The following is a 25252-nucleotide window of genomic DNA, read 5'->3' on the forward strand; positions in this document are numbered from 1 at the left end:
TATTTTCTACATGAACACTTAGACTCAAATTAACAAACTTATTTTAAGCTTGCTCAGTTCCCAGAATAATTATAAGAGAAAATGAGACTATGTTTGAATAAATTCAATATGCCTCGTGTAGAACATGAAGAATAGGTTTTACATATTTTCTCTCATGAATTATTTTACAAAGACCCTTCAAGGTAGGTATTTTCATTTTCTTTTAGACATAACACTATGTATACTATAGAATTAAATTAATTTGTCCAAAGTCACACAGTAAATGTAACGGAGAGTGAGTCAGTCCTATTCTGGAGTACAGGATCTTTGCATTATAGATACCATGCACACTGAGTGTGTGTGTGTGTGTGTGTGTGTGTGTGTGTGTGTGTGAGAGAGAGAGAGAGAGAGAGAGAGAGAGAGAAGGAGGGAGAGATACAGAGTCTTGAATTTAAAAAGGTAAATCAAGGCTGCATCTCAATATCACTAAAGTAAAAGTGTGACCTTGAACAATTTAACCTTTTGGAACCTTAATTTCCCCCTGTATATGATATGATATAATAATAATAATACTTATGAGATTTTTCAAGAGTAAATAAAATGATGCCAAAAGTGCTATTGAAATTCTAAAGTTTTATATAAATGTTTGCTTGATTATATAAGGCTCAGTAATTGGGTCCCTTAATTTGAGACCTACCGTAGTTTTATGTTATGCATATATTGCTTAAAAATGTGACAAATGTTTGTTTTCAAACTTAAAAATACCCAGATCATCTGATTTGTTGCAATGATGTGGTAATCAGAGAATCTTGCTCTGGATGGTTACAAACTTTTGGAGATTGCTTTACATAATAGCAACAAGAACAATGATAGCAGCTAACCTTTATTCAACACTTGTAAAGTGTCAAGCACTATTCTAGATTATTCAATTGAATTCTCACCACAACCCTATAAAGCATTTACTGTTGTATCATATCCATGTTTCGGATGAAGATTTGAGACAAAGAGAGATTAAGTAATTTACTCTAGTCATAAGCAATTAATAAGTGGCAGGCAGAGCTGACTGTTTCTTCCCCAGAAGTCTAGCTCCAGAACATGTTCTTTTTCCCACTATGCCATTCTGTCTTTGTGTATACAAGTAGTTTTCTCTTAATAAAATGTGTTGCTCTTTCCTATAAATTTTTTATCTCTAAAATCACAGAGCAGAAAGCAGATGTATATAAAACTAATACTATCCTGGGTCTCTACAATAGAAATTGCAGAGGGTTACCCTGATATTTAGTCACCAACTATAATAAAGTAGCTGTAAAACTTAGCATGGTGGAATTTCAAGTTGCCCAGTGATTTCAGATCTAGTCCAACCTTTCAGCTGATATAGGCATTCCTCCTCCATCATCCTAGACAGATGAAGCTCTATTCATACATCTTCAGGGATATGGATACCCTACAAGGTAGTTCATTCAATTTTCAACAGTTCTAGATATTAGAAGTTAATTTTTCCACATGACCAAACAATACTCCTTCTCCCCACTTCCTTATATAGGCTCAATTTCTGTACTACAAACAGAGCACGTTTTTTTCCTATTGTACAAGCTAGAGCCTCAGACATTCGAGAAAACAATCATGTTTTCCCTAAGTTTTTTCTTTTTTAAGATTAAAGATTCCTATTACCTTTCTAAACCTTTTGCTCAGCTTTTAGAGCCATCGACATCCTGGTCATTCCTCTTTGAATGAACTCTGATTTGTCAACTACTCTCTTAAACGGTGATATCAAGAATGTGCTCTTACTAGCTGTGATTGCAGTTGGATTATTGCTTCCTTTAATCTGTGTGCTAGGTCTCTTCTTAATACAGAGAGTACATTATTTGCCAATGTATCAGAACGTATTGAAAATGTGCATATGACTTATAAAATATGTATTAGGGAGTGCTGGAAATTGCACTATTATTCTAGCATATAGAGGCTGGTGAAAAGTAATGGCGTATAGTTGCTTCATGTGTGTAAATGTCTAAATGACTTAAATATTGATTTTTTTCCCTTCAACTTCAGATCAAACTTCCCAGTGCTAAAGCCTTCTTATTTTAAAACAAATGCATTTATAGTTTGCCAGTCAGCAGTACAGTAAGTTCCTGTGGTAAGCTCAAATCACCAAAAAGCTCAAATAGATATGTCTAGTTTGGTTTGTTTTTAGGACTGATAAAGATAATAATAGAGAGACCAATAAAGACCTACTTTAATAACAACTGCAAGTTATCTCATGGAGTCGTACAAATTTTCCAAGTTTTTTTAATGCCTTCTCCATCTATTCAATATCATATATTGAAATGATATATGGTGTTGAATTTGATTAAAATTCAGCAAATATTTATGTACCATCTACTATCTGTGAGATACTTACCAGATACTTACCAGAGGGAAACATTAAAACATGAATAAGATCTGAATCCTGCCATCACTGTGACTCTTCCAGAAAACCTAAGACTTTAAAGTTCATTTAGAATTGTGAAATAAATATTATTATGATTAGATTTTTTGTGTGAAGTGTGTATATATTTAATTTTGAAAATATATTAAAACAGTATAACTTACAATATTTTTTACTTATATACTATATGCTAGGTGCCGGGTGAGGAATTTACCTTGTATTTTCTCATTTCATACTCAGAACAAAATTCTGAGGTAGGTGTAATTCAGCTCATTTTAGTGAAAATCAACTGAGACTCTGAAGGCATAAATAGCTTTCCCAAGGGCCATACAGCAATTTAGAGGCAGAACCAGGATCTGAAATTAGGTCTGGAAGATCTCCAGGAATGGTTTTGATCTTTGGTGTGATTTATGTCTGACCCCTATATTAATAGACATCAGATAACTAACACAGCCCTTTATCTGTTCATTCTGGAAGAAGATACTTAAATGTATTTTATTAGCCTGTTGATTCTCCTCTAGTTTCCATTGCACATTTGGGAATGTTTTCTTCTAAAATTCATAATCAGCTTCTACTGCTGTTAATAAAGAATCACCAGCAGAGTTCACAAATGAGGAAAGAAAGCAAAGAGAATAGTGGTAGATCAATTTAGCATCAGATCGGAATAGTATTCCAAGATGTGTTCTGGCTTCTGCTTTTGAGGGAGATAAGTTGACTGCTATTTCAAAATAACCTCTATTTAAATAATGTAACCTAAAATTAATTGAACTTATTTAAACATGCAGCAGTTCCAACCATATTTAGTGTTGCTAAAGATATAAACTGTTAGAATTGACTGTGGGCAAGAGGAAAGCTCTGTTTATTACACTCTTGTTGCTACTTTTGCAATGTGAGGGGAAAAGGCTATACAATAGCCATATACTATCCAAAGTAATGAATATACGTAAAGACAAAATACTTAAGCAGTAAGAGAAAGGTTAACTAAAATTCTCATTCACATAGAAAACAGCAATGCTGCTAACTCTTTTTTACAGTGTTTTCATAAATTTTCCACAAGGATTGTATATTTTGTTTTCATTCGTCATTTATGTGAAAATAGTAAGTCTGTTTCTATTTAACTTACTGGAACTTGGATTAAAATGGGTCCTGTTATTTTAATCAGATCAATGTTGTATATCATGAGGATATAGTTTTCTGTTTTCTTGGCAGAGAACTTAAAAAAATTAAGCCCTAGTCAATACAAAACATACGTATATATAAAACCGTAATTTATGGTTTATTTGATTAGATCAATGTTTAATAATATGCTACATGTATTTTTTGTACTGAATATTTACTCATAAATTAATCCAACCCAAAGAAAGAGTACTAATGGAAGCTTCCATCCAAACATAAAAAGTAAACAGAAGACAAACAGCTGTTGCAAAAATCCTATTTTTGAGTCTGGGCTTGATAACAAAAAACAGTTTGGAGAATTTGGCTGCTACCATTTACTCACATCTGTTGAGACTGTACTATTTCAACTCAATATTTGATCAGTGCATGTCACAAGGTAGCAAGTAGTTCTCTAAGTCAGAGAACTTAGAGAAAACACTAAATACTAATTTATGTATGGGATGTTGTACTTCTAAGTGCTTCGTCTTCTATGTAAAGTTTAGCAAATCTGTTCATGAGATGTTTATATTTTTAAGTGCCCCCAGAAGGATCTAGGCATTTGTAGAAAATACATGAAATAGAAAAAGATTAACCCATTCATTGTAATTTTAAAAAATTTGATCTGTCTACCTTTGGACTTCTTGTTATATGAGAACCACTAATTGTCTGGTTTTCAGTTGCAACCAGATACATTCTTACCTGATCAAACCTTTATAATTCCATTTGCTTTGAATCATAACTGAGTATAGGGAAAGTATAATTGGGCCTCACTTTGTTACGCAGGAGACAGAAAGCTTATGCTGGAGATAGGTTGGCATTACTCAAGTGAATAAACATCTAACAAAAATTCATATGGGAATCTCATATTGACTTCGTAATTCCTCTAGATGTATCTCTCACAATTGCTTTGTTTTCCCTCTGCCAACCAAAATGCTGTAATGAATATCTCTTGGCATTATGAATAAGAAACTTTGTATATGAATACTAGCTAGGAGGTAGGTTGTGAGAATTTGGAAAAACATGGTGCAAGTTGGGAAGAATAAATATGCGTGAGTAGTTCCGTAAGCAGTTGGAGGACTGGGCTGCAAGGACACTGAATGATCAGGTAGCGAGTGTTACACTGAGGGAGTATCCCTAGTGGGCTGCCACAAAACTCTGTCCTTGGCCCTGACGCATTCACAATTTTAATCACTGCTTTGGATACATATGAACTTTAGATGATACAAAGTACAGAGGGATGCAAAATTATCTTATCGGGTTGGAAGTGGCCAAGTCTAAAAGGAAAAAAAAAAATCAGAAGAAAGAGGAGAGAAGGAGATGGTGGGAGTGGGGGTAGGGTTTGAGGGAGATGTGTAAAAGGAAGGAAAGAAGGCAGAAGAAGCAAGCAGAGAGGAAGAAAAGAAAGGGAGTAAGGCAGGCAGAAAGTAAAATTCCTCGAGTTTTTTTCTTTGTATCTCCTGGACTGCATAAAGTAGCCTCTTGCCTTCCAAAGCAACATCTCTAGAACGTATTGTCCCCACGTGACACCCACAACTCCTAGTCCATTTTCTGTGCGTCAAAGATGATGTAACTTTAAGATCTCCCATGTAAATTCTGCCTGTTCTCTAATTCAACATCCCCTTGCATCGGTTCTATTCTAATGATCAAGTTTTGAAAGGAGAGAAACATGCACTTATCTCAATGTTATAAATATACAGAAGAGTATAACAAAACCTGTAGTGGAATACTTTTCCTGTTTTGAAAGAGAGCTTCATGAATAGACGCATTAATAAACACTTAAATGGGAGGATACCTTTTCAGAGTTTAATACTCTGGGGCTTTGGAATCTAGAAAGATGAATCGCCTGCCCTCTTTGTGATACGAAATTGAAATTGACAGCTCTGTTTCACTTTTCCTGCTCAATATTACAAAGCCTTTTCCTCATTTGATTTTAGTATATCTCTTCTGAAATATTTGCTGTGATAAGAAAAGCAAATATTAGGTTTCACACCCCATTTTGTGGAGTAAGAGTGATGATGTTCTGACATCAGAGGACCAAATATTCCAGGCTTATTTTTCTGAGAAAAATTTCCTTGCAGATATATTGTCCTCCATAGATCATCTACCCTTCATCCCTCAGTCCATACTTCTTAAATTGGGGGAAAAAAAGAGAGGCTAGAACACACAAAACCTAATACTAAATGCTTTTGTAAAGCTTAGCTTTATGAATTAACTTTAGCCTTTTCCACTCATGAGGAAAAACTTTCCTGCCTCATTAGATCTTTAATGCAATGCGCTGCATGCACACTGCATTATTAAGTGTGACATTAGGTTATATATTGCATAGTAACTATAATGTTACTTGCAATCAAGCTGTTCCTTTCCCCTGAAGGTAGAATTAAAACAGGTATTCAAGGGAAACAGCTACTTGCATTGCTCTTTTCTTAATGGGGTGAATTTGAGGATCAGGAGAGTGAAGGGCTTAGCACTGAACCATCTCCAGGAATGGATGGATGGGTGCTGCTCCTTTGTCTTGCAGCGCCTTCACAATTTGATATCTGAATCTCCCCAAAGGGAATTTTGCCTAATAGATAAGGGGAAAGATAAAAGGCTAGGTCTTTGGGAACTCTTATAGAATGAAATATTTTCATTAAATTCACTTTCTCTTTGTATTGAAAAGGAATATAATTTTCATCTCTGGTACATATAGTCTAATCCATCCAGTAAATATAAGAAAGGCCCTAAAGCAAACTGGAATTGCACTTATTTCTACCTGTGGAAAAGCATATTTCTCTAGCCAATAGAACGATGCCAGTTTAGTTCCTAAATAGCAGGAGAAAATGAAATGTTCTATTGGCTGTACATGCAGTGCTCTGTAAAATTAGAGAAATCAGTGTTGTCCCCAAAAAGGACTAATATGAAAACCTCAAATATAAAATTAATAGAGTCTACAAAGTCCAAGATTGTGGAAAGTTAAAGTTATGCACAGTACACATAACTTACCAATGTCATGTGATGTATGGTTAGAATTCTTTAATGTTATTGGATGGGTTGGTTTATACAGAGCTCTACCTGTTCTTCTGTCCTTTAGTTCTTTTACTAGTTGTGGTTGCCACTGACTTCTCAGTAGACTTTAAGAATATCACTGAAAGAACTTTTTTCCCTCAGTCTTCTGTCCAGCGGGACATCAACCAGGCAAAGAAAGAAAAGCAGCATTTGAATCATCAGAGAGCTGTAGGAATGAGAATTGCAGCAGGAAAATTACTTGAAGCACACATAAGTAGCAGAATGGATAGATACAGAGGCTAGATTGGGAGTTCTGAAACTTTTTCAATTTGTGGTATTCTTAGTGTCTCCATATTTTTCTCACAATGCCTTCTAGATCAACTGAAATATGCCGCAGTAGTTAGGGCTAAACAACTTAATAAATATTTGTAATTTAACAACTTAGCAGTCATTAAAAAATAATGCACATAAATTTAGACAATATAATAATTTCTTTTCTTCATAAATTAGCACAATTACTTACTAATGGGATCTTTCTTGCTGAGTAATATTCAAGTTCTCAAAACCGAGAATCAGATCAGACATTGCTGATTTTATTTTCTGTTTCATATTGATTTTTGTACAATGCTTGTTTTTGTTTTTGTTTATCACAGCATCCACTGAAAACTTTGCTTAACAAAGATATGACATGGCTGAAAATGCAAGTAAACAAAAACATAGCTCAAAATTTTGAGAACATCCTCTAGAGGAATATAGAACTATCTGTTAAAATTGTGAACTACGTAGAGCTAGTTGTTTGTGTGGTGTCCAACCATTATATAGTATTGCTGTATTTCCTTCAAACATTTACAACATCCCACAGTGCCTTTGTGAGTTTACTGAAGTGCCCTGGGACATCTCTGCGCAGATTTTGTGAACAGGGGGCTAGATAGATCCTACAGAGTATTGAAACTGCATAGAAACTTGAATGATACCATAGATCCCAGGGCCACTAGAGGTTCTTCATTAGGCAAGTGCAATAACAGAAGTAATTGTTGATAACACTTTCCCCCAAAAAGAAGACTGAAGTCAGGGAATTGAATTCAAATGCTTGATGAGGACCTAGTGAGTGGGATGTAGCAATGGGAACAGAAAGTTAGACAAAAAGCATTTCAAGGAATAGGATTGAGGCACTAATCTGATACAGAAAATAAAGTGAAAACACTATTATGTTGTACCTATGGTTTCCAAATTACAGTAGAGAAACAAAGCAATTGGCTTGACCCATGCTTCATGAAAGTTAAGAAAATAGTTGTTTCCTGGGAAGACCCAGATAATAAGATTAACTTTGGGTATGTGAGTGTGTGATACATTACTGAACAATCATTCAGTACAGAACTGTTACAGGCTGAATTGTTCCCCAAAATTGTATGTTGAAGTCCTAACTCCCAGAACCTCAAAATATGACTGTATTTGGAGAAAGGATCTTTTATTCCAATTAATTAATTAAGTTAAAATGGGGTTCTTAGTGTGGTCCCTAATACACTATGACTGTTGTCCTTATAAGAAGAGGAAGTTAGGACAGAGACAAACACAGAAGGAAGACCATGGAAGAACACAGGAAAAAGATGACCATCTATAATACAAGCCAAGGTGAGAGGCCTAAGAAAAACCAACCCTGCTGACATCTTGATCTCAGATTTCTGTTGTTTACCCAGTCACTGGTCCTTTGTTATGACACCAGGAGCAAATTAATACAGGGACATGGGACAGGATAGAAGATACAGATTGAGAAACCAGGTATGAACATAGTTCAATCCATGAGAGAGAAATGGAAAGTCAATAAGAAAGGATAACCAAAAGAGAGTAAGAGTCTTGGAGACATCCATACACTGAGTATAGAATAAAATAAAAATGTATCTATCACAGAGACAGAGTTATGACCTCTGTCGTACTCCAGGGGAAGAAGTATCAGAAAAGTCTAATGTAGTAGAAGACCAAGGAGTCAAGAATCTTAAGAATTATCACATGACACATAGAACTGGACAAAAGCCCATTAGTGGTTGCTAGATAAAGCTGATAAATGACCTTTCAAGAAGCACTTTTAGTGAAGTACTAAGGGTGGAAAGCAGGCTGCAGCTTGATAAAATAAAAAAAGGGTGGATGGGTAGAAATAAAGAAAACGAGTGTAATACCACATATCTTAGAGTTTGACAGCAAAACTAACAAATAACCAGAGATAACAGCTAGAGGAGACAACAAAGTTAATTGATGACTTGCAGCCCTGTGCACATTTGATTTGATGGAGAGAGTGAAGATTGGGATACTGAAGGAATTATAGGAGAGTGGAGAAGCAAGCATGTGGGGGAGCCAAGTAAAAATGGCATTTGGAATATGGAGCGGTACATTGATGGAGAAGAGACAGAACTCCTCATCCAAGCCATATATGAAAGGACAACTTATATTCTGAGTATTTGCAAAACTTTTTCCCCCAAAAAACAATATTCCTCAGAAAAGAAGGTGTTATCTTATAATTGAATCATTACAAAGACCTTACAATGGTATGTACTCTTTGGGGAAGACATATTAGCTGGAAACACCACCAGGAAGTGCTTGGTCTTATTGCATATGAAGAGATTACTTTATGGAGTTGAAGGAAAAATAGAGGCAAAGGAGTTTAACAGAGAATAAGTAATTATTCCTAGGAGGTACAATCTCTAAATTGAAGGATGATATCTTAAACAGTCTTTTAAAAAATTACCTAAGTACTTGACTAAGTAGTTATATAGAGGTGATCATAAATAGACACCTTAGGATGAATGAAGTAGACAATGATTTTAATATTATAGAAATGAACACTTGTGGTTTGGGAAAAAAACACCTGGTAACAGTATCATGCATCTATTTAAAATTTCCTGTTTTTCACAACTTAGGTGGAAGCAAAATAGATTCATTCATGAAAATTGTTAGATGATTCAAAAACTGGTTCTAATGTTGCCAAAGCATGGGTATCAAATATGCGTGGAAGAGTTTGGAAAAAAGTTTTTATGAAATGTGAAACCAGTTTTTCATTATTATTATTACTACTATTACTACAAGCCCTCAGGAAAATAGGTTGAATTAATTCTATTCCTTAGTTCATGTTTTATATTATCATTGACCCGCAAAAGGCCCCTCTCTTTTTCTATGTAATTATTTGTTCTTTTTTCCCCGTTTCCACCCTCATTACTCTCCCATATATATTATCTCATATACTATATGACTGATTATAAGCAGGTATGGAAAATACATTGACAAATCAAATATTGTAACAGATCAAACATTTTTGTATTTCATCTTAAGTCTTAACATCTGGGATACTCAAATTACACACACTTTGGCTCTTTTTATTGGCAAAGTGGGAATTACCTTTAATTCTAAGTTTCTCAAATTGATTTAAGAAATTCAGAATTAATTTACATTGGTCTTTTTTTTTTTAGAGAAACATATTCCAGAAGAATAATAACATGTAATCCAAATTTTAAATAATCAAAACACATTTGGAAGCTCAAAAGTTTGTGACATTATAGATCTATGTCCCAATGTTCTTCCCAAACTCAATCCCTACCTCCTACTAAATATTTTTATTAATTTATGAAATTCTGAATAGTTAAGTCCTCTTTGAAATATATGAAACATTCTTTCTGCTGCCTTTCTAGACTCCTGTCATTGAGAAAATGTCTGGCTGATTTTGAACAAGCATGCTATGTGAAATTTTGGAAGCTTATCTTAATAGAACCAAAAACCTTTTACATAGATTCACCCCTCATTACTCACAATAATGCCAAGGGCTATAGTCCAGAGAGATATTTATTATTTTATATATGAAAAGACATCAGAATAGGGCTATTTCTCAGTGGAGCAGGGAAATAAAAGTTTTCTGAATTTTAGTTCCTTATAGAGCTCCCTGTAATGAGCTCTTAGAAGACATTAGGAGCTGCAATTTTAAAACCCTGTTTAATCAGCCATGGCGAGCTATGTTTCATTCCCTACGGAACAACTCTGAGAGGAATCCGGGTTCCTCCTCTTCAATCCAGAGCATGATCGGGAATTGCTTTGTGGTCAGGGTCTGCTGTGAGAGGCCACAAAGAGCCTAGGGCTGCGAAGCTCGGTCTGTTTGTCAGCATGGAGGAAACTGCAGAATACAAATCATCAGCTTTGTTTTATGAGTGTCTATTTACAATGCTGGGGTGGAATTTTTTAAAAAGCACTGTAGCATTTGCATCGAGTCTGTCACTCAAGCTCCAGTGTTGATTCCTATCCTGTAAATGATCTTGCTTTCCTATTTTTTTATCCTTTCTGCAAGGTTACTGTCAATGTCAGAGGATGTAAACCTCAAGCATACATTGTATGGGGCTCGGCATGCATGTGGGAAGGAAAGAAGTTTGTTTAACGAAAAGGGATAACAGCATTCATTCAAACTAAGCATAGTTGATTGCACAGGGGAAAGTGTATCTTCTTTGGGAGTTTTGATTGAATTTTATCATGATATAAAATTTGCTGCTACACTTCTTTTTCTTTGACCAACAACATTTCCCAGCTTAGCTTATAGTCTAGGTAAAGTGCCTGTGAAATGGAGTGATGTCTTTGCTGAAATCATTCAGACCCACAGAAAGTGAGTGACCCTCAGGGATGGGTAGAAATCTCCCAATTTTAACAAAGATCCTTCTCTGTTTGGGAATTTTAAAGCTCAAGCTACGCACTAGGAGAATGACAGGAGGGGCTGTGTTTGGTTCCCTGGAACTTAACCTATTTCAGCAAGCCTGCAATACCAGGGAAAATAACACATGAATTTATATTTGTGTCAGGCTTGCTGTTGATGGGTAAGGTTCGTATAAAGGTTACTCCTAAAGAAGTGTCTATCATTCTCACTCTGCACGCTCATGATTTCTGCTTCTTCCAAATCCTGCCCTCTAGAGCAATACAATAATTTTAAAATAATAACTAAAACATGATTTAATGACCCACCTCCAGTCCTGTAATGATTACGCATCTCCTCTCTTGTAGCTCACAGCAGTTGGAGGACAATTGACATTTACTGTATCATACGACCTTGAAGAAGAGGAGGAAGATACAGAACACGTACTCCAGCTCATGATCATCTTAGAGGTAGAGTATGGAAAGTGTCATTTATATTTAACTGCTTTACACTCTTACGTTATTTGAGGTTACTCCTTACTTGGCTAGTTTAACATTAATTTACATACTACTAGAGAAAAATATCATATTTTGGGAATTTTTTTATGCCAGTCTTATGTTTCACTCTGAGACATAACTAAAAGACTGAGCATAGGCATTGGGTTCCAATGGTAAATGGGAGTTTTACAGCAGATTTGGAATTTAAATTTAAAACTTAATGACCATTTTCCCAAGAATATAAGGATACTGAGAGTATTTAGGCAAATGGCAGATTTACATAGTTGTACTTTTTCCATCTCTCCTTGCTTCCAAGTAGATTTTATTGTTTATTTCTTTGTTTATATTAGGTAGAAGTAAATGGAAAAGGAAACATTTATTTAGGTGCAGTTAAATCGAATTCAAAACTCCTAATTTAGGTAAGAAAAATATAGGAGAAACTGCTTTCGGGATTTGGAGGGCCGTAGGCAGTTCCCAAATGCTAGAAGGCTAAAGTTATCACAAAGGCTGTCTTCCATCCTTTCTCATACTCTTCCTTTCACATAACACATGCCCTCCTCCCCTCAGCTCACACAGAATCACACATTTCATGCATATTTATGAGTCCAAACGGATCTATGTTGATTTAGCACGAGGCTCTGTTGTTTTTTGTCTTGAAACTTTCATGCATGAGAATCAATTAAAAAAATTCTTTCCCCAAAATGAATGTTCCCAGTATTAGATGAAGTGATCTGGGTGATATATATATCATTACATATGTATGTGTATGAAACTAGAAGTATGTCATGGAATTCCTTTGAGATAAAAGGGATTCTCTAAATGTAAAATGTTGAGAAGTTACATATTATTAATACGAATGAACTAAGATAAAATGTTAACCCAAATGGTAATGATCATTATCCTATTGTGAACATTAAACTGCAGGTTTTTTTCTTGTTTGTTTGTTTTTCCCCCAGATAGAAGAGTCCTTTAAAACAATGGCTTCATACACTGTTCTAAGTTTTCTTCCCTATTTTCCTATACAACCCCCACTCACCATAAAATAGTATATTTGAAATATGCAATTTTTGTACACTTCTGTAAAACTGAGACATTTGTAATCACATATATCTATGAGTTGCCAGGTATTTATTATTTTAGTTAATGGGGGAAGCAAAGTCTTGCGTAACCAGGAAGCTTATACTTTGTGATGCATCTGGTTAAGGCTAATATTTGAATTGTTTTCTCTGCCTTTTGTACATACTAGAAATATGCTGACTGACAGGGGAAGCTAACCTGAAATTAAAAGCCTACAGAGGATAATCCACAGAGAAGAGAATCCCTTTCTTCACAGTTTTACCCTTTTATACTTTCTTTTTCTCTTTAGGGAAATGACTTGAGAATCAGCACAGCCCAAGATGAGGTGTATCTGCAACCATCTGAAGAACATATTAATGTGTTGTCACTTAAAGAAGATTTATTTACCATACATGGCACAAATTTCCCAGTCAGTAGGAAAGAGTTTATGACCGTGCTTGCGAATTTAAAGAGAGTCCTTATACAAATCACATACAGCCTTGGGATGGATGCCATCTTCAGGTAAACTCAAGAACTGCATCTCCCAGCGTTCACACATTTACCTTGGGGCAAACACGCATGTGCTGAGTGACTGAAGATCCCTAAGGTTTGCTGTCTTCAAATAGTAGATAAGAACGGAGCACTGGTTTTCTGAAAAGTGTTTCTATTAAGCTTTAAAATTTTACATACCCAAGATGAATTTGTCTTAGTCATTTTTTAGTATTGATGATTCTTTTTCAATTCTGCCAGAGCATGCAATAAGAATGATTCCCATACTGAGAAATGCTATACTGGAAAAGAGTCTCCTTTATGATGACTCATATAGTGGAAAACTAAAGTGATACAATTCCAGGATACCCGTATTCAGAAAGTGGTTTGTAAAATATTTTCTTCCATTAATTAATTCAGTCGTCTCTGACTTAATAGTATATAGTTTATGATGAGAAATATAAGCACCTTCATTTAAGTAACTACAAGGTTTTTTTAAAAAAAAAATACTGTAATACTGTAATGGCTGCATGATATAAAGGAAGGTATGAGCTTTGGAGGTAACCTGACTAGGAATTAAATTAGCTCTATTGCTTATTGTATGTGTGACCTTTGGCAAGTGGTTGGTCCTTGTGGAAACTTGATTTCTTCAAATGTGAAGTGGAGAAAACAGTGCCTACCTTTCAGGGTCGTTGTGAAAATTATATGTGATAATTATGTAAAGTGCTCTTTACCTAGAACGCTTTCAAAGGATTATTCCTTTCTGTTCTCCATTTTTTTTCCTTAAAGAGGGAGCTCCCTGACTTGAACCAAACATCCATAAGGGGCTGACTGTAGGCTGCTGTGCTTTTCATTTTTAAAACAATGATGGGGCTTCCCTGGTGGCGCAGTGGTTGAGAGTCCGCCTGCCGATGCAGGGGACACGGGTTTGTGCCCCGGTCCGGGAAGATCCCACATGCCGTGGAGCGGCTGGGCCCGTGAGCCATGGCCGTTGAGCGTGCACGTCCGGAGTCTGTGATCTGCGACGGGAAAGGCCACAACACTGAGAGGCCTGCGTACCGCAAAAAAAAAAAAAAAAAAAAGATGTATTTTTCTGACAAAATTTTGACTTTGTGTCTAAATGAGCTCTTTTCCTTTCTCCTTTTCTACTCTAATAGTAAATAACACAAGCTCTCGTGGCAATTTTGTCCTAAATCAGGTTAATTCGATGACCAAATGTGACCCCAAACCGACAACTTGGCATAACCATAATCAAAGCAATGTCTCCAATACTGATTTATCTGCAAAAGGGTTTTTTTATTACTGATGCTCCCCTACCTCCTTCATTTGCTTGCATGGCCTAGTTTGTCTTTCATTTGTAGTACTTTAACTAAGCGTAATCATCATTACCATCTCCCAAAGGAGAGTATCGCAGATTCATAAACAGAACCACTGCCAAACAATGTACCTCTTCTGCGGAGTCAGTTCTGCTAGAAGCTGGGTTAAAATGCCATGAAGATGAGAAGCAGCACTTAGGAATTAATTATGTTTTTTCACATTTAGTAAATAGAGATTGCCACGATGTTTAACAAGTACAACGAGATGAGTCCTCTGGATTTCAAAATAAATGACAAGCAAATTGACAAAAAGTGGCTGGGGGACTTATTTATTTTTGCCAGCATTGTTTCTCAGACTAGTTAATCCAAAGACATGAATCCCCCTGATTCATGTCAGATAATTTTAGTGTCTACCCATCTGAAAATCACTAGTTTCATTTGGGCCTGCTGAGGTTTCCCCATACACGAACAACGTGTTCACAGAGTGTGTCTATGGGATCTGACACAGGAACTAGTCCAAGTAGGTGATGCTTTCTGCGGCCTACATTTTGTAAGGCACTGTGGTTCAAGAAGTGAAAGCCATATCTTATTTGAAACTCCTACCCACTTCAGGTGAGCCGAAAGTCAGCATGAATCCCGAGTCAGTACGCTTGTTATATTTTATTTATCTCTTATCTACTAGTAGATTGAGTCATATTTGTAAAACATCATTTGAATTGATTTCAACTTGTCTTGCACAGTAGGCTTCCAACTTGGTATACAGCTTGTGTGCAAGCACAAGTAAATTGAAGCTATCTCAACAGAAATTCATGTTTAGAATTACTTAAGGAAGATTTATTTCCAGGGTAGTTCTCTCAGCAAATGGGCTTACATTCCTCCTGTTATGGAGGAACTGGAATTGAATAGTAGAGGGAGAAGTGGGCTGCAGGTCAGGATTTTGACTTCTGTTTTCAACTTAGCTATTTAACAGTTGTAAACGTAAGTGTCATTTTGACCTTTTTGGATTCAGTCACCTCATCTGTAAAATAAGGATGAGGACAATTGCTTGCCAACGTCAGAAAGTCACTATGAGAATGGAATTAGAGGACTGCAAAAGCATTTTGCTAACGGCAAATCAGCACACAAATCTGAAGCCTTTCTATCTGACCTGCATCATTCCAGGGAATACCATTTTTTCCAAGTACCGTTAAGACTTGGAGACATCTAGAATAAAGCATGGACTGATATTTCTAAAACTGAGACCATTTTTGCTGTCATTCTTTTCGACAATGCTGAGAGGCCCATACGATGAAATTAATTGATTTCCTTCTCATTGCCCTCATTGATAAGATGAAGATAAAAATGGAAAATTTTTCATTCTTCCTTTAAGAATGTAAGAGAAATCAACTTAACCTGTGTATCTTTCTCCTTTAAATTCACCAAACCTTGTTTTTAGTAGCATCCTTGATATTTAGCTTGATATTTTTTCTTATGCCCTATAGTAGACATTAGTACAGTTCATCAAATTTTTAATCTCCTCCTTTTGGAATATTGCATTTCCTTTGAGGGTAGATGTAGTCATAGGACTTGGTTTGGCCAATGAAATCTGAGCTGAAATGATGTATTATTCCTCTCCTCCTCCCCCCAAGCCCTGGAAAAGCATTGAATTGCCAGTTTGAGACTCTGTGGAGCTTACTTAGCTACCAGAAGATCAAAACAGCCTGAAATATTGACAGCACACATAGGTCAGCTACCCAGAATAGTTACCCAGACCTGTGGAGGATTTCACATGAGTAAACTTTTGTTTTCTGTTAAGCCACTGAGAATTTGGAGTTGTCTGTTACCACAGCATAACTGAGCCCATCATGACTTTATTGTGATGCAACCCATGTGTCTTTATTGCTTGAAAAGAAATACGAAATTTCTCCAAGGCAAGATGTTTTCACGTGACTTTTAATAGTAAATTTTTTGGCATGGGTATCAAAAATATTACACAGAATTTACATAATAAATAATCTAGAAAAATCCTTATAAAGAGAGGAGTGTTTTGAGGCTTGTGGAAATAGTGTTGATAGTATACTTCTACCTTTTGAAATTAATGATACAGGTAATTGCATTTTGAAGAAATTATTACGACGAGGGCTCTCAGGCTCTTAAAAAGATTTATGTAACTTGCTCTTGGGAAGAGGTTCAGCCAGGGTTTATGCCCACATGTGTTTTCTCCCCATTATCTTTGACTACCTCCCAAATCTATTCTGTAACATTGGATTCATTCAGTCTGCCAGCATTTACTGAGTGCCTTCCCTGTGCATTTGAGTTGCAGCTCTCTCTTCTGTAAAATGGCAAAAAGAATACCTAACTTTCAAGATTGAATGCTAAGGTGAGAAAATGATGTATCCAAGACATCTGACCTGCTATCTAGTATATGTTGGGAGGCAATGTCGAGTAACAGGCTAACCACTGGGTTTGGGTTTGAGTCTGTGCTGCACCATTTGCTAATGGTATTATAGTGACAAGGCACTTTACTTCTCTGAGCTTCAGGTTCTGGCTTTGTAAATGTGGACAAAAACATGATTACCACATTAGTTTCATTGATATTTAAAGGAGCTATGTCTCAAGTTCCCATGATAGTGCACAGAAGACACTCAGTACACAGTAATTATTATGTGATAGTTCTAGGCTAAGGAAAGAGGATACAAAGATGGATAAAGGATCATTGAATCCAAAGAAGGCATAGTCAAGTATGAAAGGCAGACATGTAGTAACGTTTATGGTAGTATAATAAAGAGTGCAATGGAAGTGTGCATAGAGCATCCTGGTGGAACTAGGGAGGAAGAGGTGAATTCTTATATTAGCATTTAATATATTTTTGATGAATGGCTGCAACAATAGCAGATTCTGTCAGTTATTTTCCTTACTTGGTATGGGATTGAAAATGTTTGGAGAAAATTTCTAGCTCGTTCCCAGATGGCCCACTCAGACATCGAATGAACCAGTGAATGATTCTGTTGCCTTTTTAGGAATGAAGTAAAAATGATCAGCCTTCACTAATTGAGTAGTACTTTGTGGAACTTCCACAGGACAGAGGCTAAAGGAAGTTCTAAGTCATCATCTTATGTTTTGTCAAAAACGAAATAGAACAAAGCACCTGAACAGCGATAAAATCTTTATGGTGATGAACCTGAAGTAACATTTGTTTAAGTAGAATTAAATAGATATCTTCTATACAAAAAAGGTGAATTAAGAATATAAAAGAGTTTTAAGATCAAATGTCCTGTTGTTTAAAGAATAGTTTGGGTTTCTTTCTTTTTTGTGTGTGAAGCATGACATAGCTAACTCTGGTGGAAAATATAGGAAAACAAAAATATTAAGAACAATCTTTAAGACAGTTCCAGGACAGTGTTTCTTATATGATTCCAATATTTTCAATACTAGCTTATATAATTATGTCTTTTCTCTTCATCCATCATCTTCTGTATTTCCCACTCATAATAATAAAGAGAACTAGCCAGCTAAAACATTTGATTTAGTTGACAAATCTTCGACAGTTCATGCATCTCCAAACTTTAGTACTTTATTACTATCAGCATTATGGATTTAAATAAATGCAGCCTGTATCAAGAAAATAAAATGACCATATTGAAGGGAGAAGAAGAATAAACTGCAGCCTTCTTCATGAGTAACACTAAAAACTGTTAAACACATTAAAATCCCATTTAACAAATAGCAAAACCTAATGAACATTGGGACTGCTCAGTGAATACTAATGCGCAATATTGCTGGAAAAGATGTTTGAGTGTTGAAATTTCTCATAGCTCAAAATGGTTACATAGATTAAGGAGAGGAACATCTGTTGTTTCAAAAGACAAATGAAGGTTGGCAGTTCGTTGAAAATATTTTTGTTTTTGTTTTGTTCTATTTTAAATTGTTTCTTAAAGCAGTCAATTACTCATTTTTCTATTTTAAAACATTCCAGTAATCTTTCTTTATGTTTTGCTCATTAATTTTATATTGAAAATCCTGGGATTATATCTATATACAATTGACCAGGCTGCTGTTTAGTAAGTTGTGAAAGTCTTTTGTATGATAATCAACTAGTATAGTAATCATGAAATCATCTAATTCTGAAATTAAAGTGATCAGAAATACAAGTTTGTCATGCGACAGTCCATTAATTGCAGGCAATTAGATGTCACAATAAATTCAGATGAGTTCTGGCCTCTGGCCTCAAGTCCTAATGCTAGCAGTTTTCAATTTATTTTCTTTGTTAGATAAAACAAGTAAGTTTTCTTCTACTTATCTGATTTTATTCATCTGAAATGTGGATCCTGGCTTCAGTGTATCATTTGTTATGGAGTATGTTACACATTGTTTGTAATATAACTACATTCCATTCATCTATCCATTTATTTATTCATTTATGTATGTATTTGGTCTTGTATCCATCCATTTATCCATCTATCTATTCATCTACCCACTACCTATCTATCCTTCTATCCATCCAGAGATTCATCCATCCAACAAAAATGTGTTGAGCATGTATTGACGTGATCAGGCTAGGTAGAGACGACACAACAGGGTCTCTGTTCTTAAGGAGTACTCATAAACTCATGTTAGCATAAACAAGTCCTATCCTTATTTTAGTAACTCTTCCAAACCTTATGTTGTGTTAAAAATTGCCAGATCTAGGAATTTCACTCCTCGTTTTATACCCCAAAGAATTAAAAGCAGGCGCTCAAAAATAGTTGTATACAAATGTTTATAGCAATATATTTACAATAGCCTAAAAGTAGAAATAGCCAACCATCCATGAACAGATGAATGGAATAAGAAAATGTGGTATATTCATGCAATAGAATATTACTCATCCATAAAAATGAATGAAATACTGATATGTGTTATAACGTGGATGAACCTTGAAAACATTATGCTAACAGAGAGAAGCCAGACACAAAAGGTCATGTATTATATATGTCCATTTGTATGAAATATCCAGAAGAGGTAAATCCATGGAAACAGAAGCAGATTCTCAGTTGCCAGAGGTTGGGGGAACAGTGGACTAGAGTGTGACTGCTTGATAGATACTGGGTTTTATTGTGGAAGGGGGAAGGGGCTAATGAAAATGTTTGGAACTAGATAGAGATGTTGGTTGTACAGCACTGTGAATATATTAAATGACACTTGAAAGTGGTTAGTTTATGTTATGTGAATGTCACCTCAATTAAAAAAATATTGCCAGTGACACTTTATATACAAGTTTATTTGGTGGAAAAAATTACCGTTTGAAAAATTTTTTCAATCTCTGTGTAACCTGAACACTGTAAAATAGTGATTTTTAATGCTTGTAGGATTAAGAAAATCGGAGTAAAAACAATAAAGATTTTAGAAACTTGTTGCTGAAAAGCTTACGACTTGGTTAAAGGTTGTCACTTCTGAAGATACATTTAATGAGCTGATTAACTTTGTTCTCTGGCTTGATTACAACATAGATTCTCAAACTGGCAAGCTCTTTGGTAATTGTGAATCGCCAAACAATAAAAATCTACCACCACTCTTAAGAAAGCAACTAAAAATGCATACCCTAGCAAGAATCAGTTACATCTTTTTTATGGTTAAATAATGGCATATTATGTGTTATGGAGATCTATCAGTCATTTTAAAAAACAATAATTATCATTATGAATCAATAGCAGTCATTTAATTTTGTACTCTTAGAGTTTATTTAAAATTTATTTTAATACATTAAAATGACAAAAATCTAGTTTTGGGGATGGAAATAGTATTTCTTGTACTACTCACGTAGTCATTTTGATCCTGCTGCAGCAGTCAATATATGTTAATAAAATGCCTAGCATTTTATAACCACGTATATGAGCTATGTACTATATCAAGAGCTTTACATTCATTATTTCATTTAATCCTTTAATCAAGCTCATCGTGTATGGACTCTTGTTTTATCTCCATTACATAGATGATGATATTGAGGCCAAGAGATGTTAAGTAATTTTTCCTAGGCTACGGGACTGGTAGATGTCAGAGACAGGATATGAATCTGTCTGACTTCTGAGTTTGTGTTCTTAACAATGAAGATTTTACATTTTGTTTTTTTTTAATGGGAAAAAGCCAATAAGACACTAATAACATTTATTTAAATTGTGAATGTATATTGGTTGCATATTTGGAAAGAAATACATACACACACTATACATATATACTATTTATGTAACAGCATTTTTCAATTTGACCAAACCAGCTTTTCCTAGGAATAATGAATGATACCAAATCTCTGTGCTAAAATCACCAGATTGTACAGAAGTACCAATAAAGTGAAGCCCGTAAGTACAGAAAACAGTGAATTTAATTTAGGCCCAAAACAATTTAGGAAAATAGTTCTAACTAATGCAACAGAGCATTTGAAAAAGTTTCACTTTTACCTACCAACATGAAGATCTATCTCTGAGAAAAAGCAACCAAAATAATTTCCATCTTTTTCTTTCTTTTTCTTTTTTTTTTGCTTCCATTTTTCTTTAAATTTAAAATGTTGGACTGAATATTAATATTATGTCCTTCTGCTTATCTAGTTTAAATATTAAAAATAAGTCCATCATATGAGTGTTTCCTGTTTTAAAAATTCCTTCAACTATGGTTTTTTTTTTTTTGGCTGCGTTGAGTCTTCGTTGCTGTGCACGGGCTTTCTCTAGTTGTGGCGAGCGGGGGCTACTCTTCGTTGCAGTGCGCAGGCTCCTCATTGTGGTGGCTTCTCTTGTTGGGGAGCACAGGCTCTAGGTGCGCGGGCTTCAGTAGTTGCAGCACATGGGCTCTGTGGTTGTGGCGTGCGCAGGCTCCAGGGTGCACGGATTCAGTAGTTGTGGCTCGTGGGCTCTAGAGCACAGGCTCAGTAGTTGTGGCACATGGCCTTAGTTGCTCCACGGCATGTAGGATCTTCCCAGACCAGGAATCGAACCCATGTCCCCTGCATTGGCAGGCGGATTCTTAACCACTGCACCACCAGGGAAGCCCCTTCAACTATGATTTTAAACTCTGTATCTCAAAAAAAAAGGGGGGGTGGTGGAATCAAAACACATAGCCAAAAACCAAGAAATGAGCAAGAATAGTCCTATCTTTTCAACATTTGATTGTAGTACTGGTTGTGAGCACTTGTAACTGGGCTGACTTTGCCTAATATGATGAATGACCAGAGCATCAAGTTATGGATATTCATTTGCCTTCTTTTTCAACATAAAAATTTGCTTATATTTACATCATTGTTTCTGTACTATTCCTCAAGGGATGTAACACCTAGGAGTCTGTTGCTTATTTACCATTTCTTTTTCCTTCTGCTCCAGGCTGAGCTCTGTTGGCGTTGAATCTGCTGTCCCCTATCCTACTGACAGAAGCATTGCAGCAGCTGTGGAAGTTTGTCAATGTCCATCAGGGTATACTGGCTCCTCCTGTGAAGTAAGTTTGCAAGAATATAGCTTCAGTGCATTCTAAGTTCCTTCAGCATTATTTTCCATAAACTATTCTAAAATAAGCTTAGTTTTTTCATCAAGGATTGCACAAATGATAGTGTATTATTAGTTAAAGAAGAAACTCCAATGTCTGCGAAAAAGTCATGACTTTCAAATAGTGTTACTCATGTAATGCCATCTTGAAATCAGGTTTCTTGTAGAGATATTTTGCATTATGACATATAGCTAAAAATCTGCTGTTTCTTTAAGTGTTTGTTTTTGATTTAATCTGTTGATGAAATAGGATAAATGATGGTGGAATAATATTTCAATATATTTCTCTTTCATTTCCACCTGAGTACTTACGAGGAATTTAGCACTATTTCTTTTCTTTTTCACCCTTTCCACATTTTTTAATCCATTTTTTAATCTACTTTATTCCTAAGAATACAACCAAATCACAGTCATCTGAAGGGCTCAGTCTTTAAAATGTCCAGAACATAATATATGGAAGAAATACCTTGATCTAGAAAATTTCCTACAGGTCTTTGATTTGTCTAGCACCTAAAGTTTGAGATATTTATTGCTGTCTCAATATTCTAGATTTATAATAAGATTAATGTTCCTTACTTAATATCACAGTGTGTTATTCTAAGGTAATAATTTTTATTTACTTTTATGCATTTTCTTTAGGTAGTTTGAAAATTGATTTTACTTGAAATCTGGTCAAAAAAATATAAACACCATTTCCCTTATAGAGGGCATGGCTTGCGGATAAATGGGAACTTAAATTCTTTAAAAATGGTGCCTTTAAGGAATCATCTGACTGTACCAAGATGTTCCACTTCAGCACACTATCCCATTATGCCATTTACAGAAATACCCTAGGCCTTGCTTTGTCGTTTCTCTTGTACTTTAAAATAATGCATGCTATGAGAGGACACTCAGGGCTTAGAGTCATATTGGTGGCAAATGTGTTTTCTTTAACTGGGCTCAGATTCACCTATCCGGAAAGAAAACTAAATGTAATTCACTGTCGCTTTTCCAAAATTCAAATAGAGAAGAGAAAAATAATCATGGAAATGAATTAGCTCTGTCAACCCAAATTTGATTTTACATGTAAAATAAATACTGTACTTGATGAAAAGTATTTTTTTATTAAGAGCCTAGCAGTTTTTATTTCAAACCAGAAAGCTCTCTTTGAACCTTTATGTTCTTATTTCAACTGAAATAATAAATGCCTTGATTCTATTCTTGGTTTAGCACTTATTCCCGCATTGGTTACTCTCAGTGCTCCTCATCATCTTTTATACAAATTTAAAATGCCCATTGAATCTAAAATTGTCTGAATATTAGAATTATTTAATTGGTTATGCATTTTGTTTCTTCTTTTCTTTCTTCAAAAGTATTTATTAAGAATCTTTGGTAAATTCTGCCCTAGATGCTGAGGGGATTATCAAGAAGATTACACCACAATCCCTGTTCTTAAAGAGCTAACAGTCTGTTTAGGGAGACAGAACAAATACCTATGAAAAATTGGATCACAGCACTATATAATTAAGGCACCAGTAAGTGGTACAGAACTTAAGTGTAATAATCTTTCAAAGAGATGAGCAATTCCAGTGGAGAGAGACGTCACAGAAAGTATCCTAGGGTGGAAAAACCTCAAATTGGATGCTAAATAATGGTAACAATTAGGTAGGAAGAGAGAGAAGCAAGCGAGTGTGGGAGAGTCAGAACAAAGAAGCAGAGCAGGGATAAGAAAACCTTCCTGTGCCTCTCACATGATAATTGATAAATCAAGTTACTTTGGAATCCATAAAAGAATTTAGTTGAATCAGAAGACAATGAACTCTGGAGTTTCTCTCTGGCTTCTTAGTTTTTTCTACTCTCTAATAATTCCTTCTTTTCTTTGAAACTTCCTATCCTTAAACTCACTATTATCTATTCCTATCCTTTCCTAAACTCATTTGCTTTTTTATTGAGTTCCTAACGCCAGGCACTCTAGTTTTGTTATCACTAATATCACTGGATCCTTTAAAAGCTGAGGAAACTCCAAAGACTATTAATGTCTTAATTCTTGCTTACCAAAAACACATTCTATAACTCCATTATAAAATCGTTCTCTTCTGTTTTGTTTGGGTCCACAATGTTGATTCAGAATCTTTTTTTTCCTTATTTCTACTTCTTATAAATCCCCCCACAGTTCATCTTTCAAATATTTTCATACTTTCCTAGTATCATCATAATTCATTTCACTTGACAAGTGGAACAGGTGAGGAAGTGAAAGCAAAGTTGGGTACTAAAAAAAGTTGTTTTGATTCAAATCTCAGTTCCCTCTTCTATATGATGCCACAAAGAAAATTTAGATAAATATGATAAATTCAATGAAGAAAATAAACAGGGCGCCTTGATAGAGGTACTGAGAATGGGTATAGGAAGATTAGATGGGAGGGACTACTTTATGAGAGGTTGTCAGGAAGGTTTTCTGAGGCGGTAGCATCTAAACTGAGTTTAGGGTCAGCTTAGGTAAAGGAGCTGAGGAGGAAATGAAACAGAGTTTGGAGTCGGCAAGGAGCTGAGTTGGGGCAGGTATGGCTGAAGCTTATAGTAAGCAAGTAAGAAAGTGGCACAAGGTATGATTGAAGGAGGCTGGCCATTCAGAGCTTTGCATGCATGATAAGAACTTGTGGTTTTATTCTAAATGCAATGGAAAGAAGGCTTTAAGCTGGGTGATGCCATGATCTGAGTTTTATATTTTTCTGAAAAAGTCATTATAACTACAGTGTGTAGAACCTATTGTACATGGCAGGAATGGTAGGAAGGAAAATGGTTAATATGCTACTGTGGTAGAATGCAATGATGATAGTGGTTTGTTAGTATAATGACAGAGGATGTAGAAAGACATGTGTTTATTCTAAATATATTTTGGTAGTAGAACCAATAGGACTTCCTGATAGACATGCCATGGGAGAGTTGAAAAAACTGAAGGTTTTAAGAATGAGTCAGATGATGAGCTTGAGCAATTGGATGTGGTGCCATTTACTGAGCTGAGGAAAACTGGGAGAGGAACAGCTGTGATGGGGAGGATGAAATCAACGATCCATTTTGGAAATATTAGGTTTGAAAGAGCTGTGAAGTGTATTGTCCATGTCCAATGTAGGTCCTGAACTCAGAATATCTGTCTGGTCTATAGATATGTATTTAGAAGGAATCATCAACTAGGGGACTAAATAAAGTGACCTGGGAGAAACTGTGGAAAG

The 25252-nt window shown here is 35.5% G+C and overlaps 1 protein-coding gene across 1 annotated transcript in view; it reads left to right on the top strand.

The window, feature by feature from the left end:
- The window catches only part of LAMA2 (laminin subunit alpha 2), a 602802-nt gene that overhangs the window by 333966 nt on the left and 243584 nt on the right, over nucleotides 1-25252 (top strand). Inside the window, exons 13-15 of the mRNA XM_079939315.1 lie at nucleotides 11570-11671; nucleotides 13065-13276; nucleotides 21885-21996. Of these exons, the coding sequence (XP_079795441.1) occupies nucleotides 11570-11671; nucleotides 13065-13276; nucleotides 21885-21996 (426 nt within the window). The remainder of the gene's footprint in view (nucleotides 1-11569; nucleotides 11672-13064; nucleotides 13277-21884; nucleotides 21997-25252) is intronic.

The sequence above is a fragment of the Stenella coeruleoalba genome (genome assembly GCF_951394435.1).
Source record: "Stenella coeruleoalba genome assembly, chromosome: 12".
In the NCBI taxonomy this organism is placed as follows: domain Eukaryota; kingdom Metazoa; phylum Chordata; class Mammalia; order Artiodactyla; family Delphinidae; genus Stenella; species Stenella coeruleoalba.